Source organism: Pipistrellus kuhlii, unplaced genomic scaffold, assembly GCF_014108245.1.
Source record: "Pipistrellus kuhlii isolate mPipKuh1 unplaced genomic scaffold, mPipKuh1.p scaffold_m20_p_1, whole genome shotgun sequence".
NCBI lineage: Eukaryota > Metazoa > Chordata > Mammalia > Chiroptera > Vespertilionidae > Pipistrellus > Pipistrellus kuhlii.
Genome location: NW_023425404.1, coordinates 71,207,979 through 71,227,418, shown reverse-complemented (window position 1 = coordinate 71,227,418; position 19,440 = coordinate 71,207,979). Strand labels below are relative to the sequence as shown.

The 19,440-nt window shown below is 35.3% G+C and overlaps 1 protein-coding gene across 3 annotated transcripts in view; it reads right to left on the bottom strand.

Moving 5' to 3' along the window:
* AKAP6 (A-kinase anchoring protein 6) overlaps window positions 1-19,440 on the bottom strand; it is a 451,051-nt gene that overhangs the window by 31,422 nt on the left and 400,189 nt on the right. For all 3 annotated transcript variants that reach the window (XM_036451362.2, XM_036451376.2, XM_045585282.1), the window contains exon 12: window positions 14,188-14,403. In XM_036451362.2, the coding sequence (XP_036307255.1) occupies window positions 14,188-14,403 (216 nt within the window). The remainder of the gene's footprint in view (window positions 1-14,187; window positions 14,404-19,440) is intronic.

The following is a 19,440-nucleotide window of genomic DNA, read 5'->3' as shown; positions in this document are numbered from 1 at the left end:
ATAAAAGCACCTAAATTTTTTTAAAAAGTCTTGGAGGACTTTAAGGGACAGGTAGACAACAATACAATGATAGTCGGAGATTTTAACATCCCACTGACTATTGGATAGACCCCCCTCCCCCCCGCACCCCCCAAAAAAATCAACATAGAAACAGTGACCTTAAAAAAAATCAGATGGATGTAATTGATATTTACAGAACATTTTATCTCAAAGCTTTAGAATAGGGGTGTCGAACTCAATCAGAGAAGGGGCCAAAATCTAAAATCCAGCCTAAATCGCGGGCCGAATGGTTTACTGAACAGTCATAAACTGTCATTGTGATGGAAACGCAGCAGAGTGCAGTGATGATAGCGCGGTGCGGGCCACATTGCAAGGCCTGGCGGAACGGATTTGGCCCGCAGGCCTTGTGTTTGACACATGTGCTTTAGAATATACATTCTTCTCAAGTGCACATGGAACATTCTCAAAGATAGACAACATGTTAGGATACCAATTAAGTCTTAAGAAATTTAATAAAATTAAAATCATAGCAAGCATCTTCTTGGATCACAATGGCTTGAAACTAGAAATCAACTACTATACAAACACTCAAAAACATTCAAACACATGGAGGCTAAATCATATGTTATTAAACAATCATTAGGATACCAATGAGATCAAGGGAAAAAATCAAATTATTTCTGGAAACAAATGTAAATGAACACAAAACAACCAAAAATCATGGAACACAGGAGAAACAGTCCTGAGGAGGAACTTCATAGCTAACTCAAGAAACAAGGAAAAGCTCAAGTAACAACCTAACCCTACAACTAAAAGAATTAGAATGGGGATAACAAGAAAAGCCCAGAGTAAGGAGAAAGAAGGAAATAATAAAGGTAAGAATAGAAATAAATGACATATAGACTAAAAACAAACAAACAAAAAAACACTACAAAAAAATCAATGAAGCGAAGAAATGGTTCTTTAAAAAGAAAAATGAGATTGATAAACTTTTAACAAGGCTCACCAGGAAACAAAGAGAGAGGACCCAAATAAATAAAAATCAGAAATGAAAAAGGGCAAGTATGAATTGATATCTCAGAAATACAAAGGATTGTAAGAAAACACTATGAACAACTACATGTTGACAAACTGGGCAACCTGGGATAAATGGAGAAACTCCTAGAAACACAGCCAAAGAAACCATCAACAAAATGAAAGGGGAACTCACTGAATGGGAGAAAATATTCACCAATAATACATATGATGAAGTGTTAATTTCCAAAATATATAAAGAATTTATATAACTTAACACCAGGAAGACAAACAATCCAATTTAAAAATGGGCAAAGGACCTGAATAGACATTTCTCTAATGAGGACACAAAAATGGCCAATAGACATATGAAAAAATGCCCAAGGTTACTAATTATCAGTAAATTAAAACTATAATGAGGTATCATCTGACATCTGTCAGAATGGCTACCACCAATAAATCAACACACAACAACTGCTGGTGAGGATGTGGAAGAAAGGGTATCCTTACACACTGAGGTGGGAATGCAGAGTGGTGTAGAAAACAGTATGGAGTTTCCTCAAAAAATTAAAAATGGAACTTCCTTTTGAACCAAAGAACCGACTTTTGAGAATATATCCTAAGAATCTCAAAACATCAATCAGAAAAAAATATATGCACCTCTATATTTGTAGCAGGTGGGCCAAGGGTTTGGGAGATGGGGCACATTAGTAATACTGTCAACAATTTAAAAATAAATAAATCAAGTGATTAATAGGTAAAGATAAATGCAGTAAATAGAAAATAGTCACAAACATAACAGATAGTATTCCAACTATATTAGTAACCACTTTAAATGTGGATGATTGATCTAATTACTACAGTTAAGAATAGATATTTCCAGAATAGAAAATAGAACAAGAACCATCTACATGTTGTCAGACCCCACTTTAAATACAAAGACTCAGATTAAAGAAAGCAGGAGTAGCTGTGTAAATTTCAGACAAAGCAGACTCAAAAACAAGGGGAATTATCAGGAATAAAGAGGAGCATTAATAAAATGGGATCAAATCTCCAAGGAGACTTAACAATCCCAAATGTGTATTCATCTAACAAGTGGGGATCAAAATAGTGAAGCAAAAATGAACAGGACTGCAAGTAGGAATACAAAAACCAATTATTATAGCTGGATTTCAACCTTGGCTGAAGACTTCTGGTTTTAGTTCTATTCTGTCAGTAATTGATATATCAATCAGGCAGAAACCTACTAAGAATACAGTTGACCTGAACAGCCCTGTCAATCAGCTGGATCTAATTGACATTTATAAAATATTTCATAAAAAAAGAAAGAAAATAAAAATATTTCATTCAACAACAGCAGAATACATAATCTTCTCAACTCACATGAAATATTTACCAAGATAAGACCACCTTTGCCCAGCCAGGGTAGCGCGGTAGTTGAGCTTTAACCTATGAACTAGGAGGTCTCCGTTAGATTCCCAATCAGATTCCCTGGTCACATGCCCAAGTTGTGGGCTCCATCCCTGGTGGGTGTGTGCAGGAGTCAGCCAATCAATGATTCTTTCTCATCATTGATGTTTCTATCTCCCTCTCCCTTCCTCTCTGAAATATATATATATATATATATATATATATATATATATATATATATATATAATTTTTTAAAGATAAGACCACCTTCCGAGCCACAAAACACACCTTAAAACATTTAAAAATAATAGTAATTATGCAATGTATTCAATAGCATATTTCTAAGTAATACGTAGGCTAAAGAAAAAATCAACAGAAATTTTAAAATATTTAAGACTAATTATAAATGAAAATACAACTCATTGAGATTTATTTTGTGCAGCAAAAGTAGTGCTTAGGGCCTAAACCAGTTTGGCTCAGTGGTAAAGCATCGATCTATGGACTGAAGGGTCCCAGGTTCGATTCCGGTCAGGGGCATGTACGTTGGTTGCGGCCACATCCCTGGTGGGAGGTGTGCAGGAGGCAGCTGGTTGATGTTTCTCTCTCATCGAGTTTCTAGTTCTCTATCTCTCTCCCTTCCTCTCTGTAAGAAATCAATAAAATATATTATAAAAAAAAGTAGTGCTTAGGGAAACTTATAGCATAAAATGTGTATATTAGAAACAAAGAGAGTAAAAAAAAAATCAGTAACCTAAACTCCTATGTTAGAAAACTGAGACAAAAGAAGCAATTTAAGCCTAAAATAAGCAGAAGAAAACAAATAATAAAAATCAGTAAAACTTAAAATAGAAGAAGAACAATAAAATCAACCTGTACTGAGAGGGTTGTTTCTAGAGTTAATTTAGCTGATTCAATTTTCACCAATTCCGGTTGGAAAGGAAGATGTAAGGATGCGTGGTTAGGTCCACCATGGAACCTATCACTCACGACAGGATTTCCACAACAACTAACTTTTCTATCATTTGTTCATGAGTTTGTTAAGTAAAGGTACATTCGTTGCTTAGCATGCCAGTCAATGCATTAATTTCTAGATCATTACAAAACAAATAAGACTTGGTTCTCACAATAACATAAATAATAGCAGTTAAGGTTTACTCATTCTGTAGCAGCAGCTGTTCAAAGGTCTTCTCACTGAAACCTCACATAACCTGAGGTAGGTATTAATGTTATCTCCATCTTACAGATGAAGAAGCTGAGGCATAGAAGAGTTAAATAATTTGCCATAATCACATGGCTCCTAAGTGGCACAGTCCGACCCAAACTCTTGGAGTCACCACATTCTATTCTAACACTCAAGGAAAGGATATTCCTCAACTTCCCTTGAAAATCTACTCTGTCTCCTGGAAATCTTCACAATAAGGACACGTGTCATATCTAAAATCAAGCCCTTCGCCATAGCCAGTTTGGTTCAATGGATAGAGCGTCAGCCCGATGAACAAAGGGTGCTGGATTCAATTCTGATACAAGGCATGTACCTTGGCGCAGGTTCCTCCCTAGCCTGGGCCCTCAGGGTGTGTGCAGGAGGCAACCGATCGATGTGTCTCTCTCACATCACAATTTCTCTCTGGGTTTCCCTCTCTCTTCCACTCTCTCTAAAAACCAATGGAAAAGAAACCTCAGGTGATGATTTAAAAAATAAAATAAAGCCCTTCCACTGTAATTTAAAATCATTTCTTTCTTTTCTTCTCCCTCCCTTTCTTGACTTCCTCCTTCCCTTCCTTCTTTCCTTCCTTTCTTCTTTGGAAACGGTAGGTAAGGCATGCAGACCTATGTATAATGCACTTTCATATATTTGAAGAACATTTTTAACAGATTTATAAAAGAAAAGTAAATTTATTTGAAATTACTTTTAAAAGAGTAATTTTTTTCTTTCTTTCTTTCTTTTTTTTTTTTTTTTTTTTTTCTATTTGAAGCTTGGCTAGAAATACTCTAAAGAAGAAATCTGTTCTTGACACGTATAAAGGTTTTTTTAACAACCATCTCTCTTGTAAGTAATTAAGTACAAGTAATTACATAATTACTTGATTATGTAGCAGCAGTAAAATTTTACAGGAGGTTTTTCACTTAAACTCGAACCTTATAAAAATAATTGCCACAAGTCAAAATTATTTTCTAAATGTAGTAATTCTTTCTGCTTTAAATTTTTAAGGAGGGGGGGGGGGTAGAATCTAGGTCTATTTTGGTTTAGCAACCAGAGGCAGAGTAATGAGTAATTTAATAATGTGTCGCTGTGTTTAGACACTGACTTAAAACTTAGAATGAATCCCCAAGTTATGATGGTGAGAAACACTTAGATGGGAAATAAAAGTATAAGCTAAAGGTATGATCTAGAAAAAATTTTAGTCATAAATTTCTAAAGTCATCAGTCATATCAGGATTAGAATGCTATTACTCTAGTAACAAGTCAGCATTTTAAAAATATGTGTTTTCTCAAAATGCATCACCAGATAATAAGATTGAAAAGTAGAAAAATAAAGACTCACAAAACATATTTTATATAACCTCTGGTTGTGAGAAACAAGGTTGAGTAAAGTAATGTGTGGGGGTTTTCACCCTTTTCATTCATTCTTTCTACCTTTCTTTTCTTTTTTTCTTTTTAAAAGTGAGCTGTCTCATCATTGCAAATTTTCTCAAGTTCTTAGAACTCTAATTAAAATGTGGTAATTGGTTATGTTACCTCAATTACCATGATGCATGGACATTGATGCAAAGTGACACCAATTGAATCCCTTGGGTGTTTTACCCTGGGGCCATCCCATTTATCGTGGCCTTATTATTTTCAATTATGTGGCTAGATGTGTTGCATACTTTCAAGGCCAATAAATGTTCAGGGATTTTTTCTGAACACAAGGATCTGTTTTCAATGCTATATCTCTGAAGTGGCAGGGCAAAAGGAAAAATGTATATTCTTGTGAAGAATAGACACATAGGACCCTAAATCTGCTAAGGATTCAAAAGCAGACTTGCTGAAATAAAGGCATTTCAAAAGAATCCAGATCACTCATGTTTAAAACATTTGTCTGAAAAGCCAGTACCGTTCAGTGTGACAAGTTAGACAGGTAAGGAAACTGAGACGGGAAAGACAAAAGTTGTCTTCCTCTTTAGGTAGAGATTTGGGTCTGGAAAAGGGCTAAGCAAAGCTGCACTGAGTTTATGAACATAACAGTTTTTCTAGAGATCTGTCCCCTGCACCAGTGTGAAGATAGGAACAAAATGGTCACAGCACACAGTGTTCCCAATGTGGACATGACGGGTGTTTGTGGGAAACAAGCCACAGATTGTTCTCTGCACTGCTGTCATCTCCCCACACCTGCCCGTTCAATGTTAGTGGAGATCTTAGTCATTATGAATGACTTCTGGACATTTCTCCACAAAAAATCTAGGAGTAAAGTACCGTGTTTCCCCGAAAATAAGACATCCTCCGAAAATAAGACCTACTTACAGGTTTCCTTCTGGGTGAAATATAAGGCATCCCCCAGAAAATAAGGCCCCCCTAGGCTAAACACGAGAGATTTGGTCCACTGATTCTGAAAGAAATGGAGTCACAAGAAATTCACCAGGAAATTCAGGAATTGGATTGTTATGATGATGTTCCAGAAGATGATGACATGGTTGTCACTGAATAAATGAGTAAATTCTTGATACTGTAGGATTCACAGTTTGTCTGGTTTGTGTTGACAATTACCGTACTACCGTACCGTATACAGGTAATAAATTTCCTTTATTTTCATTTAACAATAAATGAGTACCGTATTCTTCTTTGTGGAAAAATAAGACATCCCCTGAAAATAAGACCTAGTGCATCTTTGGGAGCAAAAATTAATATAAGACACTGTCTTATTTTCGGGGAAACAGGGTAGGACATTATTTGGGAACATCATAAGTAAGTATAAGATACTTTGTCAAACCAGTTTCATTCCCTGAGTATGACCCCTGTGTCTTCACCAGGTTCTCTCCTCTTTAAAAAAAAAAAAAAAAATCACATTTGTAGATTTCGGAAAACTATAAAAAGGTTTCTGTCCTTTTACTTATGTGTTTATATCTTGATTTAGTTCGAGTATTTCCAAATAAATACAGCATTTATTCATGTGTTGCAGATGGGAAGACGAAATTGAATTGGGAAAGTTGTGAAAGAAAAGAGAAGTTGTAATTGTACAAAGATTTTTTAAGGCTAGCAGAGCAAGGATATTTATAGTAGAATCCTAGACTTTATGATCAAATCAACACTCAAAAAACCTCATATTTGCAACACTTTGAAAGCACCTTTCCATCTAAGCTTCACACATATATTAACTGCCAGGTCATTTTTTTCCCTTTATTTTTGTCAAACAAGTTTTATAAAGAACTCATCACTTTAGAAATACCTTCCAAGTAAAAACCACTGAGTTATGATATGTGATGATCTTATCCAAAGCATTTCATTCATTCATAAGAATATATGCTAAAATCTAAATTTCAATTTATTATTCAAACTTTTCAACTTCTCAAAAGAAACTTTTTATTTTCTCAAGTTTTGTTTTGTTTTTATTTAATGATTGCTCATTGTTTGGTGTGTTTACTTTTTCCAAATAAGTCCAATACTTAATTCCATCCATGTATTTATCCCAATGATTCCAACTCTTTTTTCACATAAGAGACAACAGATGAGAGTGGAGGGAAGCACTGGGTTTAGCTCCAGATGGAATTCTCCAACTAAATCCAAATTAGCTTGAGTCTTTAATCTTAATATGCAAACATTCTTAGGACTGACCAACTTATTGAAAATAGTATATTCACAGAAATCACTGTGTTGTCAGCTGTTTTTTATAATACTTCTCCCATTCAATTCAAAAAGTAATTTCAGGCAATTTCCAATAAAAAGGAAAAATAAGAGTATAAATCATTAATACAGAATATGAAAACCAATCAAAGTAGTTTTGGAAGGGGGAAAAGGCAAGGAATTATATCAATATACTCTTTAGTCACTGAAAGAGCTTAAAGTCCTGAAGTCAGATATGCATGGATCCAAATCTTCTTCCTCTATTTACTAGCTCTATGATCTTGGATAATTTACTTAATCTTTAAAAAATTTAATTTCTTCATCTATAATTGTGAAGATTAACTGAGGTAATGCGTGAAAAATGGTAACTCGGTGACTTAAATAGTACAAGTGCGATATTGTTAGCAAGTAACCCAAATGCTCCATTCTCATGATTCACACTCATATCACTTGGCTCTTTATAGGGATCCTTGCCAGACAATCAAACAAACAAAATTAACATTAAAAAATAAAATAAACTGAAACACATTTCCTCACAATGTATGACAATTCTTATGTTAGGACACTGACTCTGGAGAACTGGTCTTTACTAGCCTGAACCTGTCCAATAGAGAGGTTTTTTGAAAAATTCTAATTTGTGATATACACAAATCACTACTGGAAAACGTGTCCTCATAATACAAATTCCATTGAAGGCAGGGGTTTCTGTGAAGCACGTATAATTTTAATAAGAAGCCCCAAGTACTTACCGAAAATCCTTACTTGTTCATAAACTATCAGTGGTCAACCATTCCCTGTGGCAGCCCCATTTCTCTACTTCATCTAACTTTAAAAGGGGAAATGCTTGCTTATTCCTCTTTGATAAGGATATCATAAGCAATTACTGCTCTTCCTAGCACACTTAGGTATGGCTAATTTGGAGCAATTAATATGTCACCTGTGATAAGGATAAATTGAATCTATAATTTTCAAAAATATACTGGAAAATGAGATTACCTATTTTCAATATCCAACAGGCTTAATTTGCACTTACGAAGGTCCTGTTAACCTACCTGATTTTTTAAAAAGTGGTTGCAGATGCATCATTATTATTATTAAAGAAGCCTTCAGATTAGATAATTTAGGATATTGACTCAGGACACTGACTCTGGAAACGAATTGCTTAGGTTTGAAGGGCAGATCAGTTACAAACTAACTGGGTAACCTTGGACAAGTTGTTGAAACTTTTTTTTGCTTTAATTTTTTTCTTCTTAAAACTGAAAGGAGAATACTGCATATACATGTGGTTGTTAGAAGTCTTGCATGATTTAACATGCAAATCACTTAGGACAGTGCCTGATACATGTTAGTGTTATGTGTTAGCTACTACTACTACTAGTAGTGGTAGTATTTCCTTCACAAAGGAAAGCCCGTTTTTATCCCAAGGCAAGGTTACTCACTGCTAGGCTTCAGAGTGATCTACCAACCCTTTTAAAATTAAGTAAAATTATGTATATGTTCATGTCTTTTTAAACCAGTTTTACTGATATATAATTGGCATAAAATAAACTTTACAACTTAAAATGTACAATTTTAGGTATTTTGACATATGAATGCACTCACAAAAGCATCACTGTAATCAAGATAATCAAGAATATATGTAAATCAATATATTTATTTATCACCTTAACAAGTGTCCTCCTTACCATTTATAACCCCTCCAGTAGTCACAAAGATTTTACCCTATAAATATTTTCTAAATGTTTTTACATTTAGGTTTATGATCCATTTTGACTCCTTTTTGTATATCATGCAATATATACCTGAGTTTCATATTTGTGCATATGGATATTCATTTGTTCTAGGATCATTTGTTGAAAGATTGTCCTTGGTATTGCCTTTGTACCTTTGTCAAAATCAATGGGCCATTGTGTGCAGCTCTATTTTTGAAATAGCTATCTTATTCTATTGATATATTTTTGGCCTTTCATACTAATGCCATACTCTCTTGACATCTATACCTTCAGTATAAGTCTTGAAATCAGTAGCTATTAAGTCCTCCAACTTTATTCATATTTAAAAAATTATTTTGGCTATTCTAGCTCCTTTGCATTTCCATATGAATTTTATTTAAAATCAGCTTATATAATACTAGTAAATGTGCACTAAAAACATTACTGGGATTTTTATTTGGACTACATTAACTCTATAGATAAATCTGGAAGAATTGATATCTTAACAATAGTGTGTCTCCTGATCTATGAACACAGTATAGTTCATCACTCATTTAGTTACTTAGTTTCTCTCAGCAATGTTTTGTAGTTTTCAAAGCATAGGTCATACATATTTTTGCTAAATATATCCCTAAGCAGTTCATGTTTTTGGTCACTGTTGTAAATTATCTTAATTTTTATTTCAATTTCTGATTGTGTATTGATAGTGCATAAGAACACAATTGGTATTTGTATATTGACCTTGTATCCTATAGCCTTATTTAATTCCCTGTTTTAGTTATTGGACCCTCTTTGAAGATTACATAGCATTTGCTACATAAATGATCACGAAGTCTATGAGTAAAGACAATTTTGCTCCTTAACTTCCAAGCGGCATGTCTTTAATTCCTTTTTCTTGTTTTATTGCACTGGTTAAAACTTTGAGTGCAATGTTAATAGAAATGGCAAAATAGACATCTTCGCCCTCTTTCTGATGTCAGGAGAAAAGCGATCAATCTTTTACCAATACGGGAATATCAGCTGTAGATTATTTGTATGTGCGCTTTATTAAGTTGAGGAAGTTCTTATTTTATTCCTAGGTTTCTGAGTTTTTATCAGGAAAGGTACTGGATTTTGACAAATGTTTCCTAAACCCACTGGGATAATCATATAGTTTTCCTTTCTTACTCTGTAAACATGGTTAATTAATTACACTGACCTTTTGTTTCCAAATGTTAAACTAACTTGCATTTTTTGGACAAACCTCGCATGCTATAATATATATATATATATATATATATATATATATATATATATCTATATATATATATAGATATAGATATATATATATATCTATATATATATATAGATATATATATATCTATATATATATATATATATATATATATTATAGCATATATATATATGATGTTTGTCCAAAAAATGCAAGTTAGTTTAATTAACCATGTTTACAGAGTAAGAAAGGAAAACTATATGATTATCCCAGTGGGTTTAGAAAACGCACACATATATATAATGTTGCTAATTTAATTTGATAAAATTTGTTAAGAATATTTTTATCTACATTCATGAGGGATACTGGTCTGTAGTTTTCTGATCAGTCTTGCTAGAGGAATATCAATTGTATTGATCTGAAAAAAACAGCTTCTGTTTAATTGATTTTTCTGTTTTCAATTTCAATAATTTTTGTTCTGATCTTTATTATTCATAATATTTCCTTTTAATATTCACAGAATCTCTAGGGATGTCTGTCTCTTGTTCATGTGACTGATCATTTGTTTCAAAGAAAGAAATCAAAGGAACAAACTTCAAGCTTCTTTGCTCACAAAGAAGTAAGGAAGGAGACTAGAAATTAAAACAATCAAACAAACAAACATGAGTCAAATGAAAATTAGAATTAAAGCTTTAAAAATATAGGCAGAGATCAATTCTAAACAAAATAAAAGTAAATCTGGGCAAAGAGGTTGAGTGTTGGAAGAACAAAGCATGGTGTTAATAATTATGCAATTTCAAATCTTGATGATAAAGGAGAAAGATGCTTTTGGGCTTTGTCTGTTTTGACCTCCAGAATTTAATAAAAGATCTCTTGCTTTCTTGCAATTTTCAAAGACAAGATAAATATATTCATTATTTGCCTCATTAGGAGTAATAAAGAAGGTTGTAATGAAAAGAATCCTATAGCACAGTGAGAACCAGAGCCTCTACTTCTAACCTAACCCACGTTTTTAGAAACACCTTATCCAATACCTCATACAGAATTTCCTTCAGAAACTACTTTTGAAGAACAAAGAGTATTCCATTGGATACTTTACACCATATTTTAGAACTTGGAACAGTGTCCCTATCAGACAAGAAAGGTTAGAAGGCATCTTCATGGTCGTCTCATGAAAGTAAAATGGTCTTATAGAAACATAACACTAAAAGCCATTTTGTAAGAATATAAACATTGAGAATTAATGTAGATTTAGTAACTGAAGTCAAATACTAGATTGAAACAAAATATATTAAATGAAAGCAAGTAATCATCCATTTAGCAAGTATCTATCACATATCCATTACATGAAAGTATGTCCCACACCCTAGAAATATAGCAGTGAAAGTCCCTGTGCACAGAAGAGGATAACATAGAGGTGGGACATATGATGAGCAAACAAAAGACATCTGCTTTTCTGCAAAGGCAGCCTCGCATATTGGTGAAATATGTGTCTGCCCATCAAAGCAACTTAGACTCATTAGACAACCAACAAAGATCAGAAGCAAGCAAGAAATATTTCCAAATTAATGAGGTACCCTATGTTCATTGTATTATTGCATTAGTGCCACTCTCTACTTTTCTATTCCTTTCTCAACAGTGATTTCTTTTTCAACACTGTTTACAGCAATCCTTATTTGCTATCTTCATCTTTCCAAACAATCTACACATTCAACAGCCAATGCAAAGAGAGGGGAGACTTTTCTCTATCTGTAATGTACCTCTACTCCTATGCAGTAGCTTGAACCTCTAGGAAGCAGCCAGGGTTTCAAAGGGAAAGCTTACGTTTACCACAGAAGTTGGATGAAAACCTCTACATCTAGTCTGAAGAGATCTAGTCCACATCCCTGATCATCTGATTTCAAGTAAATACCCAACGAAACCCACTTCTTGTTCTCCTTGAAGCAGTTGAAATGTTTCCAAAATGTCAGTTTCTCAGGGTACAGGAGGTTTTTGTGTAAGTTTTCCTATGGCCAATACCATGCTGAGAGGCTTCAATCTCTTATATAAAAAATAACCTCTTCTGCCCTTCCAAACACTCAGAGAAGAAAAGATTCTAGGTAAATAGCTTCACAACAAACAGGTCATTTAAAAATAAAAGGCATCCAATTATATGGATTCTAATTACTGATAATAACATGGAAGTCTTAAGAAATTTAACAACTTCAGCTTAAAACAATTAAACTGAACTGTTGATAAAATCACCCACTAGACTCAACATAGCAATAAATGCCAAAAGAGTGAAGAGGCTGCCCAGCCAGCATGGCTCAGTGGGTGAGAGTTGCCCTGTGAACCAGGGAGTCACAGTACGATTCCTGGTGGGGGGCATGCAGGAGGTGGCCAATCAATGATTCTCTGTCATCATTGATGTTTCTAATTCTCTGTCCCTCTCCCTTCCTTTTATAAAATATATTTTTAAAAAGAGTGAGAAGGCTCACTGATTCATTGTCTCTCTCTCTTCCCAATTCCCAATGCCAGTGACATCAGACTACAAATTAAGGCTTTTTTAAAATTATAATTCATAGGAGAGGCCTGTTTTTCAGAAAGGATTATTACATTTGATTTTTCAATTTTGAATACTGAACTTTTGAACACATAGAATTGATGATATATTATAAACATTTAAGAAACACTTTCTATTCTATATATGCATGTATATTTGTATTTCTTGTATACAGGTCCAACATAACAATTGGGCCTTCAAGTAATAGATATTGACTTCAAGGTCATTTGGGGAATGCAATCTTTTTTTTACCACAAAACCCTTTACCTTAAGGATATAAAGGCCTTCTGGACAAGTACATATTCTATATTGTAATAAAACAATTCTAGTTATATATATATTTTCTTCATCTAGCAACAGCTTGAATCACAGTAAATTTGGAAAATTCTTAAAATTTTCCTTACCATAAGCACTGCATTAAAACTCTTAAGAGGGAACATACTACTTCTCAGCAATGCAACTCTAATAAGAGGAGCTCCAAGCAGGAACAATGGAGATTATTGTACCAATATTAACATACTAGAGGCCCAGTGCATGAAATCCATGCACTGGTAGGGTCCCTAGCAGCTGGCAGCCCTTCCCCCTGTCGAACTTCCAGAAGAACTGCCAGTCAAGGGGACAATTTATATATTACACTTTTATTATATAGGACCACTGAACAAAAAGATAGACAATACACGTTATTGAATGGCCTTATCTGCGGAACATACACATTGCTCTGAGAATGGTAAGCCACCTGCGAGGAAAATCTTCATGTGTATTTTATGATCCTATATAATAAAAACCTAATATGCTAACAGTCTGGTTGTCCAGTAGCCCATTCAACCAATCAAAGCATAATATGCTAATGATATGCTAAGATTGCTCAACCACTTGCTATGACATGCACTGACCACCAGGGACAGACAATCTGACCAATAGGTTAGCTTGCTGCTGGGGTCTGGCCCATCAGGACTGAGCGAGATGGGCTGGACATGCCCTGGAGGCCCCCTGCAGTCCCTCCTCAGCAGGCCAACCTCCTGCATCCATCCCCAGCCCTATGGTACACCAATGAGGTCCCGTGGCCCAGCTAGTGCCTCTCCAATCCAGGACCCCTCGGAGGATGTTTCGGCCTGATCCTGCAGGCCAGGTTGAGGGACCCCACTGGTGCACAAATTCATGCACTGGGCCTCTAGTTAAGTAATATTGTTGGTGAAGAGATGATGAAAAGATTTTATGGCTTCATTTGTTAAGGTTAAGCAAAACATTGATGTGATTTAAAAAAAAAAAAAAAAAGAAAACCCACAAGATACACTAAAATGCATCTTATTAGTAGGTGAATAAATCTGTGTTATGATAAATGGAGTTTCATTTAGTGGTCAAAGATAGCTATCTCTTTAATTAGCAAAATGAACACAAATTATAAGCCCTGAAAGAATATTTACTAAGAAAAATGAGAGGCCATTATACTTTAAAAAAAAAAAAAAAAGTCACTCACAGACTCGGTTCCCATCTTCTTTTGTAGTCGTGTTTGCCACTGGACGGCTTGCATGACAATGGCTTCCCATCGCCTCTCGAGATTCACGATGATCAGCTGCATGGGCTGGTGGTCCGCGCTTAGGTTGTAGGTCTCCCCACCATCCAGAAGGTGCTGGCATAACCGCAAGATGGAGGCCACTCCACGCCGCCTTTGCTTGATTTCACCACAAAGTGACTGCAACACAGAGAAGGCCGAGCCATGAGTGTTCACAGGGCAGAGTCTTCTAAGACATGGAACCCCCTCTTCCACTATCATTGTAGTGATATGCTCAGCTATGAACAAGTAAACAAGAAGGACACTGGAGTCACTTTTAGATTGGACAGCCAACTAATGCCAAGCAATTTAGCTGCATCCCAATCCTCTTCCCTTTTTCATTGATTTCTCCATCTAAAATGTTGGGTCCCACCTTATAGCTAAGTGATTTATCCTATATAATAAAGAGGCAATATGCAAATTGACCACCACCCCGATACATAAGATGGCCACCTCCATGTGGTCAAAGATGGCTGCTCCCATATGGTCAGAAGATGGCCACCACAAGATGGCCAGCAGGGGAGGGCAGTTGTGGACGATCAGGCCTGCAAGGGAGGACAGTTGGGGGGGACCCAGGCCTGCAGGGGAAGAAAGTTAGGGGCTAGCAGGGGAGGGCAGTTAGGTGTAACCAGGCAGGCAGAGGAGGGCAGTTAGAGGCAATCGGGCCAGCAGCGGAACAGTTAGGCATAAATTAGACTTGCAGGGGAGTGGTTAGGGGGTGATCAGCCTGGCAGAAATAAGCAGTTAGGGTCAATCAGGCAGGCAGGCAGGTGAGTGGTTGGGAGCCAGCAGTCCTGGGTTGTGAGGGGGATGCCTGACTGCCCATTCAGGACTAAACGAGCAATCAGACATCCCTCGAGGGGTCCCAGATTGGAGAGGGTGCAGGCTGGGCTGAGAGACATCAACCCCCCATGCATGAATTTTGTGCACTGTGCCTCTAGTAATTTAATGAAATAAATCATTGGGTTAGATGAATGCCAAACAGATTATATGCTTTGATTTAAAGTCCCAGGAAATGCAAAAGACAGAATTGCTCAAATAGAAATTTTTTTCCAAATTTACTCTCAAATATTTTTGGAGCCAAAAGTTTAGTTTCCTGCTGGCTGTGTATAAGATAAATCAGATTCTAAAGAATTTTTATATATAACATCTATTATTTGACAAAAAAGATAAGCAACATTGCTCTTCAGAAGCTTGACTAACAAAGCAGTAATGTTCTGAAAACAGAAATTAGGATACTGGATTATTACTGCTCTATTTTTGTTGGCTCTGTGTTCCTTTTAATAGATAGTCACACTATTTAAGAAGGATATGCATGCATCAAAATAGCATTTTGCCCCCAGAAGCATTTGTATTGCTGTAGTGACCCTAAGCTGAACGATTCAAGCAAAATAGTGCATACATATGTCTAAAAATATTATATCTTTTCTTTGCCTATGGATAGTATATAAGTGATATTCTAATTTAAAGCCTTTAGGAGAAATGATGATTATACCCACAACATCGCTGCATTACTAATCTCCTGCTACTGCCACAATTGGACTGTTCTAATAGTTAACAGATTGCTTATTAATCAACAAGGGTAAATAAGACAATGCAATTTCATTTAGTGTGAGGGTTTTAATGCCTGAAAGTATTTGTGCTAAAAATGTTAATCTAGATAAGGCTTCATTAGAAGTCCTAAAATGATTCAGTACGGTTCATTGAAATGTGCATGGAGTGGCAGTAGATCAGCAGGTGGACATTTCATACAGATGTTCCACTTATTGGTATAGTACATGCCATAGCCATTTAAATGACCCTAACTCAGTAATAGCTGGAATTCTATTATTTCTGTAATGAGAGAACCCTGTACCCTTAATATTTCTGAATTTTAAATAAGGTGAGTGACAATTTCCCAAAGTTCTATTTATGGCAAAATATGACTAGGGATTTTATTATTCAATTTATACCAATGTGGCATTTTTAGTTATGTTTCCTGAACTTACCCTTATTTCTTTTCCTAGGGATCATTACTACTTTTCTATATAACTCTTGATAGTAACCACAGGTCTGACAAATTTCTTTACTGATGCTATTCATTAGCTCAATGCTGAATGAAGAGACACCCCCAGAATTCAACATAAACCTGAGGTCTACTAAAGCAACAGGCATTGCTTCCATAGCTCCAATCCTGCTAATTGCCCCATCCCCACACACGTTCTTTCCTCCCCTCCCCTCCCCTCCCCTCCCCTCCCCTCCCCTCCTCTCTCTCTCTCTCTCTCTCTCTCTCTCTCTCTCTCTCTCTACTGTTTTGTTTTTTTTAATTGTGCATATTCAATATTTGATTTTTGGATCTTCACAATTGTAAAATTTTTTCTTTAAATATCAAAAGAACTTAGTTTATATTCTAGATTTTTTTAAAAATGTATCTTATATGCACACTTGGGGAGTCACAGTACTTTAAAAAGGAAGGGTAAATTGGAAATTTTACTCGACCAATGTATTTTTTCAGGACTTTTTATATCTAGAAGATATAATTGATAAAATACAGTCTTCTACATAAATGGGTTACCATGACAACCATTAAAATATACATATTTATTTATAATCACAAATGCACATTAAATGAAATCAGTGCATTTTCTAGCAGTGTTTCTTAGACTCTATAGAGTATATTCTTTCCATGATAAACTATGCATAGAGAAATGTGAAATATAACTACATAAGAACAAACGATTATAACCATTTTTGTCTTCCATTTTCAAGGAAAAGTACTTTTAAACAGAAACCCAAACTAAGCAATCTAGGTAAGGCACAGAAATAAGACAAATGTATCCCAGTCTCCAGACCTCCTTAAATGTATATTTCTCCTTCCGTCAGCTAGGCACTGTTTCAGGCACAGAGGCTGCAGAAAGGAGCGTTACTGCTCCTTCTCTCCAGGAGCTGAGAACCTACTAGAGGTGGACCATACAAATAAGAACAATAGCAAGAACAAAGCAGACAGGGAAGTGCTGACAGGAGTTTATCCAAGTTGCTATTTGAGGAGTTGGTGCAATAGTCAGGGAAACAGGATGGTCCAAGTTAGATGGTGCTGGCTATAAGGATAGAAGATCCAAAGTTAGTGAAGAATTGGGGAATGGGAAGGGACTGAGGGGAGGAGGAAAATGAAGGGGTGTAAATGGGAGATATCTGTAATACTATCACCAATAAAAAATACAATTAAAAATGAAAAAATATATAATAAAAATAACTAAAAATATATAATAAATAAATAATAGACGGTCTAGAAACAAGTGGCCTGGGGCAGTGAGAGGACCTACTGTGTTGCGGGTTGGGGCTAACTGGAAAAGGAAGTAATAACATACAATTTTGGAATGCTTTTCATTGCCAATTTTGAAGAATGTTCCTTGTTATCTAATTAAATTATGCTGGTTCCCAAACACAGGAATATTGCGTTTCTGGAAAAGTTCAAAGATAAAAGAGGGAAAGAAAATTTTAAAAGAAAATTAATTAATTATTAATATGCGCAAGAAAGAGATTCCAGACGCTTTTGTATTTTGTTATTCTTATTATTTGGTAATATGTAGGCAATTTCCTCTTACACGGCTATCTCAGTATGGAGGTAACTGTCTTAGTGTCATCTCAGAATCCAATTATTGGGCTATAGGTTGGTGGTACTTTTAAATTCCTGACAACCTACTTTATTTACTTATTTTTACATTTCCAATTAGTTTCCTCATGTTACTAAACAGGCACATTTGCTGTAGAAATGAGAAGTGCAAAAACAGTAAAAATAAAAATTTCTAAATTGCTTTTTCCTTTACAATGATCATCTCTCCAACCCTCAATCATGTCAAACCTGCCAGCCGCCAGTTTGACATGCTTGCACTACACATCTTTTGGGACATGTTAACAAGACAGTTACCAACAGGATTTTGTTTCACACTTAGAGACTTTCCATTTGATTTTCAATTCACTAATGATGGTGAAAAGGGATGTTTTTGGTTAATTGTTTTTTTCCCCCTCTCTGGTCTTCCTCTGTCAACTTTTTTGACTGTTTATCATTCATATTATCAAGTCAAAGGTGATGTAACATCACTCTTGACATTGACTATAATTTAACACCATTAAAGGTAAGACATCCAATATCAGTATTTTATTTTCACTATATGTTAAATATATGCAGAATGTACACATATTGCGTAGAATGAGTATATTTGCTTGAATAGTCATATTTATAACATTAAACAATAGTGTCATTCTTACAAAAGCTTGTAAGTAAGCCTAAAATAAAATAAAAAACTGTAATTAGACTGAAGATCAAAATGTGCAATAAGTTAAATGTAAGAACCAAATAGGGAAACGAGATATGAGAAGGAAAATAATATTTAAAAAATACTCAAACCAAGCACATGTTAAAAAAAAGATGGAAAAAAATTTCTAGCTGAAAAACTCCAAAGCAATTTGTCTCCATATCTCTTACATAATTCTATTCAGCAGGTTAATGTAACATCATTAGGTAATAAAGTGGTGAGACTCTGGCTGATCTGTCAAATAGAAAAAACAACAACAACAACAACAACAACAAAAAAAACTATGTATGAAGCAATTCCATTTATAAAGTCAAACATGACTTTACCCTCTAGATTGATCAATTGTTTAATGATATTTACTGAGTATGCCTTCTGTGTGGCAAATACAACAAAGAAGATTAGATCATCACATATGATACATGTCTGCCTTCGATCTGTTTGGAGTGTGGAGAGAGAAAGGAAAAGTGAAAAAGAACATGTGAGGTCTCTGGTTAACAGAGTGGCAGGTGGTTAGTCCGATCTCCCTGCTGCAAGGGTAACTTACACCTTTCCTTCTTTTTTTCTTTTTTGCATTTTCTGTATTTTACCATTTTAATTTCATGAGGTAGATGACTGTCTTCTCCCGACCCGCTAAGTTTTCCAGAGCAAAGTTCTTAGAATGTGTTCCCCAGGTCACGCAGCATTAGTAACACCTGGAAACTTGTTGGAAATGCAGATTCTCTGGTGGGAATCCACACCTTAACCAGCAACTCTGAGACAGGCCCCAGCGAAACACAGTTTAACGAACCCTACAGGTGACAACTATCCATGCTACTTTTGTTTCTATGTTGGATGTTGTCATTTTTAAATATATATATATTTTATTGAGTTTTTTCAGAGAGGG